A 9,303-nucleotide genomic window follows, 5' to 3' on the forward strand; every position below is an offset into this window, starting at 1 on the left:
GGTCTGTGTTTGTGTTTTAGACAGATTGTGTGCCTGCCAATTTGTCAGGATTCAAGTAACAACAGTCTCATGCTGGGATCTGTCTTGGCACCATCACAGAGTGATAAGACGCAATATGATCTCATTGGAGGTGTACTTTGTTCCCATGGAAATTGGTCAATTTTAGCAGACGACTGAGAACTTTAGGTGGAGAAGCAGGAAGGTTGTATCCCAGAGGTACGCTCACATAATTAAGCATCCTCGCCAGGGTATTCAGGGCTAACAGCAGGGTTTGTTGTGAATAGAGGTGGCGAAAGAGGGTGTTGGAAAATCATAATGCGGCACCGAATAATACCACTCTCATTTTATAAAGGATAGCCCATAAAACGTTTTTTTATAACCGCACCACATTATCAGTGTGAATGAAAAAAGAACTAGATTGTATTATACCTGTTGTGCCACAGTGTTTCATTTTGTGATTTACATTTGCATCATTTCTTTCAGCCAGTTGTTTTCGGATGGTTGAATACTGCTCTTGAATAAAGAAAATATTATGCTTGTAAGACATTGCTTGCTTTACTTGGCTTCCATGAAATGATTAGAAATGTAGAGTACGCTTAATAATTTTGTGATATTCCTTCATATTTCAGAAAGTATTGCTACTATGTCTGATCTGAAGCCAAATGCACAAGAGGACAAAGACGTGGAATCTGTGTCTGACAGCCCGGGTCGTACTCAGGAGCCATTACAGAGTCACACATTCTCCCTGAAGAACAATGCTGCAGGTCTGTCCTCAGATGAACACGAAAACCCTTTAAATGGAACCCAGCCGAATCCATTTGTATACAGCAGTGTCCCTGCTGTTCCCCATGCAGGCAATTCATTGCCTTCAGGAGCACTTGTTAATGGACCTGGTTCACACCCCACCTCAGAGGTACACTGTGTCCTGAACAAAGGCACTGTTTTATCCAACAATGTCCTGGATGCCGCGTGGCAAGCGGAGAAGGACACGAGCCCCGAGGTGTTACCACCACCTAGTGAGCTTCAATCAGACGCTTGGAAGAACACAGCGGGACCCGTCGTAAAAACACTGGCCACACAGCCAGGTGTCAACACGCCACTGTCTCACTCGGAGGAGAATGAGTCTAAACTGGCCTGTTCCACACTGTCAGGCGACAGTGCAGAGCAAATGCACATTAGCCAACCTTTGACAAAACAGACAATGAAAACAAGATCTCGACGGGACGTAGAATGGTCAGAAAGCTCCTCGGATGATTACGATGATGCTGAAGTAATCAGATGGGATTCAGCAAGAGAGAGCTTCTTGCACAATGACAGAAGGCTGGAGACCAAAGTGATGCACCAAAGAGACAGGAAGCACAATATACATGTAAAAAGCATGTCAGGCTCTCTAGAAAAGGTTAACAACGGCTTGAATCACACATACAGACGTTTCTGCTTCCGCAGTGGTAATGATGTTGAAAATGTTGACATTGCCAACAAAGATGATTCTTTGGGTACACAATCTGATATTAAATATTCTGTCGTGCCATTCAAAGATCTTTCCAGGAACACAGCTTCAGACTCCGAGCACCGTATTTATAGCACAGCACAGGAAGGCTGTAATGAGGAAAATGACCCTGAAGATGAAGACAATTTTAGTCCGAAAGTGGAACAGTTGAAGACAGAACAAGTTGAACGAGATCCACTTTTCTTTTCATGCACAATATGCAATGTTAATTTCAAGGAAAAAAGACATTTCCATAGACATATGATGTATCATTTAGGCAAGCATAATCAGGTGAACAGTGTGAATGTTTCACCGCCCTTTATATGCAGGGAGTGTGGGCGTTTGTTCTGTGATAGCAACTCCCTCATGAGGCACATCATTATTCACCAAGACAGGCTGGAAAAACTTATGGAGGAAATCAAAGGTCTCAAAAACACTGAATTCGAAGACAGGGGCACCACAGTACAGTGCCCTCAGTGCGTATTTGGTTGCAATTGCCCTAAAATCTTTGTCCAGCACGCCAAAACACATGATAATCTGAAGCACTACTACTTCTGTGAGGAGTGTAACTATGTTACACTGACACAGCAGGCACTTGAAGCACACTTGCATGTCGCGCACCTCAACACACACCAGCCTCAATACAGGAAAATGGCTCACACTAATGATGCAGAGGAAGCGGACCATGTTCAAAATAAAATCCTTTTTTTCACTAGCAGAGACAAAGTAATATTGGAAAGACATTCTGAGCTGGAGCATCAGCGATCACACTATGGTAATTATAAAAAGGTTGCTGACCCGCCCAAAATTGACAGATCTACACCAAATCTGTCTAAGTTGACTTTTGGAGACACAACCCATTTCCCCCACCGTTCCAGTAAAAAAGGGGACATTTACATTCAAAATCCCAACGACAAAACTGTAAATTCTTCACAGTTTAAGTACCGTGTCGGCTGCGCCAAAAGCATGCTCTCACCGTCTTTGTGGAGGGTCGACAGGCATGGAAAACTACTCCTACAAGCAGTAGAAAAATTAGATGTGGCAACTGATCTCACCTGTGTCCAAGAAGAAGCTGAAAACAATGACTGCAAGGTTTTTGGCAGCTCAAAGCAGGCAAACTGTCCTGCAACCGCTGATTTTTTACTGTCAGCCAGAAATCTTAAATTAGACCAGATGTTCTGTCAGGGTAGAAAGAACGACCAGGCAAGCGGGAGTTTACAAGCACAGGCAAACCAAAATTTTCCATCAATGAGAAAAATGTCAACACCCTTGCATAACACTATTGACAATATGAATGGTAATATATCGCCAAGGCTTAGCCAGAGGCTGAAGAAACAGTCTGCAGATAGGGAGTTAGAGAAAGGCTGTGAGGGCGGCAATAACTTCAGTGATGACACCAGTGGAGCTACAGGCAGCTTCTTGGAAAGCAGCGAAAATGAAAGGAACCCGTATGCTCGGAGGTATTTCAGAAAGAGGCAGAGGTTTTCAGCCAAAGACCAAAGCCCTCGTGTACTCAAGGATGAAGAAGATGGAGATGAAGACTGCAGTGACATAGAGCAACTCGTAATCAAGGAGGAGTATATCGAAACTACAGTGTGCGATGATTCCCCAGAGTCGCCCTGTACGTTCACAAGTGACAGCTTTGATGTTTTCCCCACACCAGGAGTAGAACACAAGGCCTGCCCGTACTGCCCTGCCATGTTTGAGTCTGGAGTGGGTCTGTCCAATCATGTGCGAGGGCACCTTCACAGAGTTGGCTTGAGCTATAATGCTCGGCACATGGTTTCGCCAGAGCAAGTGGCATTGCGGGACCATCAGCCACGAATCCGCAGAAGGATCCCATGTGGCACGAGGAAAATTAGAAAAGGTACGAGTACTAGTTCAACTAATGTCGTAGGCAATTAAACACTAACAACACAAAAGGTGTAATATTCAGATGCAACTGTGTTTTAGCCATGCTAACAGCATGACTCTAGGGATGGCAATGTTGGTCCTTGACTTGAATATCTCAAAAACAGACATTCATGGTCCCCAGACGATGAATCCTAATGACTTTGATGATGCTCTGACAGAATAAATTGGAATAACTTCTGTGTTCCCTTAACTTTTCATGCAGCACCGTCATGGGGTCAAACTTTGAATTTGATTTATGATCAAATACCTGCAAAATAATTCCCATCAGCCTCAGTTGGGCTTTGTGTTTGGGGTTAATTGGCAAATGGTAGCATGCTAACACATAAAATGGTTATTTTTCATATTTTGTTTTCATGAATATTAGCTTTGTGTTTTTGTTCTTTCATTTACATTTGTATGACAAACTCTATCTGATATTACAGCTGTTAAGCCAGAAACCCAAGGGGAGCACACGTGTCCCCTGTGCTGGGGTTGGTTTGACACTAAGACTGGCCTCTCCAACCATGTGAGGGGACACCTGAAACGAATTGGTGGAAGTGTTACCAGCACCAGTAAGTCCCCGCTGTGCATCCTAAATGAACTGCTACAGGACAAAAAGGAACATCGGAACATCCTCCAGGTCCTCAACAAGAGCCCATTCCCCTCACCACCCTTCGTCTCTCAGAAGTTAATCAGCAGCGATGGCCTGGTCCTGATGCGCACCGGCGTCCCAGTGAAAATCCAGTATGAGATGAAGAGACCACATCCCATATTAGACAGCTTTGTACCAAAACAGGAGGCAGAGGCCTTCTCGGAAAGGAAGCAGCTTCCGTTAGAAGCACAAAGAGGCACCAACGCCTCCTCAAGCACTTTAGTTGAACTGCTCAAGATGAGACAGGAAAGTATGGAGCTTACAGCGAGAAACAACCAGGAAGCCTATGCAACCAGGAAGCTCTGTGATTTGACCAAAGATTACATGGAGGAGACACAGATGACCAGTGTGGAACCAAACTGGGTTCATGGTATGGAATCTAATGCACTAGGTTTGATATCAATTTCATGTTTGAACAGTTTCTTAATGGGTCGTACGGGTGGTTTAATAGTACTGCACGTATACAGTAACTTACATTACTTCTAATGCCTCTGCAAACAGGAGGAGGTACAATAGCAAATACATCTCAGAAACTTGGAAAAGGGTCAGCATTTCTGTAAAGTCTTTAAAGTAAATTATTGCTGAGCTGGATCATTCGCGTGTTATTCCTATACAAATTGTTGCATAAGCTACTATATTTTATTATTATTTATTGCAGCACTTTTATGAGTTATTCTCAGCAAATACTTGTACTTGGCATAGGAATACAAAATATTATACCAGTTAGCATCTCCCCTTCCTCTCATTATACTTTATATAATATATAGTATATATTATACATTTTTTTATTTAATTTTTTAAATATGTTTTACCTGAAGCAAAGCATGGCGACACACTTCAATTTGTACAATATGTACTATGTAATATGTGCAATACAACATGTTATATGTTCAAGTCCACTACATTATTTTGGGACAGTTTTTGACATCACAATCAAAACTGAAATATTTTCTGATCTGACAAAAGTCGACAATCCAAAAATAAGTGCAAGTAGAATAAAACTGCATATATTTGTTTGATTGCAGAGAAGTCCACTATTTATTGTGTCGACACTAACGTTCAGTCCTCTGATGATATTTTATTACATATTTTCAGTATGTCTTTACAGATTGCTGTGTACTGCAGATAGAAGCCAGTTAAACAATGTGAGAATAGCTCACAATCATTTGATTTGTAGAAAAAACACAGTAGATTGAATTTCGCCAAAAGTGCTTTTGAAGTTCGTATTAAAAAATCATGAGATCCTCTTGATGTTTAGTTGGAAGCCCATCATCCGTGTTTACACAATTTTGTTTAATGTCTGTCCAAATCAAACTTTCACTCAGGTGCTGCGGAAGACGTTGGTAAAGATTTGAAATCAAAAAAACAGATTTTTGATCAATATTTATATTCTTTCTGTTCTTAGCTTTTATTTAATCTAAAATTACTTTGATGAGTAAAATCAGGTCCTTCTTAATTTTGAAAGATCTTTTGGGAACTACTTAACCATCCCAGTTCTGGATGTTTGGTAACAGGCAGTTGGTGCACAGCAGTGTCATTGCCAGTTTTCTGTCATATGACTAACAGATCTGTGATTTTTTTTTTGTGTAGTCTATGAACCCTCTGTGACTCTCATGAGGTGGTGTATGTGAAAATAGCCCCCCTGAAGACACAAGATTGTGTTAAACTTCACCAGTAACACTTTTCAAACAGGAGAGTGCAAATCAGATGCTTAGAATGAAGCCAGGTGGCAGAAGAATTTAGAGCACAGTGGGAGTAACAGTTTTGCTTGATAATAAAATTACTGCATGAACTCAAACAATGTCCTGCAATGCTTTTTCTCTTTAAATACTACAGTATCTAACTTCTGATGATCCTAAACCTTGATCTGAGACATAAGTATCTGCTAAACTGTATTAAAATGAACAAATTTTCCATTAAAGCTTGAATATTAAGTAAATGGAAAATGTAATCGCATCATTTCAACCAAAACGTTTTGATCCCATTGCCTTACTCTCTTTGAGTTTAATTTCAATGTTCTGTCTTTCAGGGGAATGCGATTCGAATAAGATTTGTATTCAGTGTAACAGCACCTTCCCCGCGCTTCCTGGTCATCTTCGAGCCTATGCACACAGAAAGAGGATTGCCATTTTTGAAGGACCAGGTAAGTAAGACAATGTACTACGTTAAAAATGTCAACATATGCGTTTCCTGTGCCATGCGATCAAAATTGTGGCTCAATCTATGGAACGAAATTAAGAAGAAACAGACGATTTGTGATTATTGCTGCATTGGTAGACAATAGATGAATTAGTCACCCCAACAAAATGGAAGTTGACTAGAATAATCAACATCAATAGTCAATACTTCTTTTGGATTATGTATTTATGTCTCTTGTCAGTGATAACTTAATACATTCCCTCAGATAAAGCAGTGCAGTGCTTTGTCTTTTTAGGCTATGATTATAAACAGAAGAAGCCAAGACCAAGGCCTGGGTTAAAAAAGAAGATTTTACCCTCCTTGAATGCTGAGATATACACACTCACCTGCAGGTACATAGAATGGAAGGTTACATATGTAACCGTGGTTCTCAGTAAAGTGAGCGCGCTCTCTATCAAGTTACATATTTCATATGTAGGCCCTAAGCCAGCACACCAGTCAAAACTCTGACCTGTTGTCATTCCTTATCTGGGACCACCCAAGAAATCTTTAAGAAAAGCTACCGCTGGGCGTCTCGTAGTACTCGTTCCACAAAGAAAGTGCTTGCAAACACACAACGATTCGCAGAACTGTTTAAATGTGGATGGGACAGACCAAGTGGTAGCAGAACACTTTAACACAGTGCCCATTATGCTGCCATGCCTTGGGTGGAATGTGCCTTGAGACCCGATTGCAGTGACACACCCTTAGCCCGGCACTGGTCCTCTGATCATGCACACACAGTCATTTTAAAATCCTGTCCCTGGAATACCAAGAGTAAAACCCAGCCTGCCTTTTGCTGTGACCTCTATGATGGTCTGCTTTTCCAACACAGAGTAAGTTTTTGCCTGATTACTCTCTGGATCAGTCACTTCCGAGATCACTTATGACCTGGAAGTAGGTGGCCTATGAGCAAACTGAATCTGATACCTCTCCGAGGCTTGCCAGGCCAGGTATGGACAGAACCCCACCCCAGGTTGGTTTGCGTGTTTGTTTGTAAGCAGGCCCTTAAGTCACCACAGTACTTAGTAGACCTGTCTGAGTACTTGATCTTTCCAGTCTTCCAACTCCTGTTACCTGACTAGTCTCAGAAACCTCCTGGAAACAGTGACCGGCTTCTTGGGCAGTTCCTTTTGCATCTGTATTTCCACATCTGAGAGACGGGGCTGCAGAAATGAGACTGGCTGCCCCCTCATCCCCACATCAAACTGTCAGGTGCAGATGCCCAACTCACTGTAGGGTCCACCTCCAAGGCCTGAGCTACTACTTACAGTGAACCCTCTCTAAACTGGCTGTTTCCCCTCTCCTGATCAATCTCCTCCGGCACAGCCTCCTGTTGCCCTGAAGAAACCCCGCCGTCACCTTAGAGAAGCACAATCCCACCACATTCATCCCCTCACACCTCAGCTGGCTCTTCTGACAGGGACACAGCCACTGTATTGTGTCGACCCTATTCCAGATTTGCCCCTCGTGTTCATCTCAAATATGGGCCACATTGCATGCCATATCTCAAATATATAATTGTAATATATACAAGAGCAATGACTCATTTGACAGCGTAGTCAGTTCTCATGGGAGAGACCACTGACTTGTATAGGCTATAGCTGCTCGGGGGACCACTGAATCGGCTTAACAGTGAAAAGGGAGGGATACTGTCAACACAGTGTAGTCAGTGACAGCTTCTCTTCTTTAGGTTAAATTGAGGCGGCCATACCAGTGTATGAGCCCCTTGTCACAGTGATGCACAAGGTGTGCCCTCAATAGCACAACATTTTTTACAGAAGCCCCAACACTAGCCAACTCTTCAGGAGAGAATCAACTCTAGAATTTCAATCGGGCCAATCCATACATATGAAATATGTAACTGGGTGCTGGAGAGGTCTCATTACAATCAATACAATAAAACAAACAATACAATAAAGAACAGCTTACGTTTCACTCTGGAAGAAGATGGTCGTGCATTAATTCTAGAAACAGTGACTGGCTTTTCCTTCTGTTTCTGCAGATTCTGTGACCTTGTCTTCCAAGGTCCCCTGTCCATCCAGGAGGATTGGATCAAGCATTTACAGAGGCACCTTCTGCACACCGGCGTGCCCCACTCAGGGACAGGGATGGTAGAGGTTTTGGGTCTTCATCACAAAATACAAATGAGCATGTCTTGTGAGCACCCAGACCTTGAGTAGAGTTTTACCCGTCTAGGACTTCCAGTTGCCTGACTTTGCACACTGTTTATATGTATAATCAACACATTGTCATGCAACTGTTTATAGAAAGATATAATCCAGACTGCTTAATCGTATATATTAGTAATACTGTATATATTAGCAAAAAACTTTATTATAGGATATTTTAATGGTATGCTTTGCCTTATGAACTTAGCTAATACAATTTATAGGATTTATCCATCTAGGATTTATATATCTATTTATTGACTGCTGTATAAAGTAGACACAACCGTGGCGGTATGAACAGCAACAGGATGAAATATTTCTTCAATATAAGTTGGTCTGGCGGTGCAGAACTGCCATTGTTAACAGTGCCTCGTTATTATGACAAAGCATTTTGTTATAATGAGAAAAATGTTTCCGTTGTAAAATGAACAAAAATATCCAAATATCTCAATTTCTTGTAACTTTTTGTGTCATAAACAGAAAACTTTCTCATTATAAAAAGAAACATTTCTCAATGTCTTAATGTCTTTATGAGAAACCAGAAGGAGCATTGCTGCCACTTCTGTATCGGCAAAATGCACAAGCCTGAGCATTTCAATTAAGTTCCTGTCTGACTTTGTTTTAGAGCCAACATAAAATAAAACTGTGCTCTCGTTAAGCAGTGTACAGAGGGCTGTCATTAGTTTGTGGATGCTTTGATGGGTTTCACCTCTCTGTGCCTGTATCAGAGAGAGCATCTCTCTTAATCAAAGTGACATTCAAGGTGTTGCATTATGTTGAGACAGCTTGTTCTGTCATTGTTCTTCTGCTTAACCTTCAACCATCAGTGTAATTTCTGAAATCCGTCGCTCATTATAGCCGCGATAACGACGTCTTTTTATAGTGACATGACTCTAGTTATAACAAGGAAACCTTTTCCA

The 9,303-nt window shown here is 41.7% G+C and overlaps 1 protein-coding gene across 1 annotated transcript; it reads left to right on the forward strand.

The window, feature by feature from the left end:
• The first annotated feature begins 643 nt into the window (after positions 1-643).
• znf644b (zinc finger protein 644b) lies at positions 644-8,395 on the forward strand. Its single transcript, XM_070909615.1, has 5 exons — positions 644-3,356; positions 3,826-4,404; positions 6,064-6,177; positions 6,469-6,565; positions 8,218-8,395. The coding sequence occupies exons 1-5, from the start codon at positions 644-646 to the stop codon at positions 8,393-8,395; spliced, it is 3,681 nt and encodes a 1,226-aa protein (XP_070765716.1).
• The last annotated feature ends 908 nt before the right edge of the window (positions 8,396-9,303 follow it).

The sequence above is a fragment of the Enoplosus armatus genome, chromosome 7 (genome assembly GCF_043641665.1).
Source record: "Enoplosus armatus isolate fEnoArm2 chromosome 7, fEnoArm2.hap1, whole genome shotgun sequence".
Lineage (NCBI taxonomy): Eukaryota > Metazoa > Chordata > Actinopteri > Centrarchiformes > Enoplosidae > Enoplosus > Enoplosus armatus.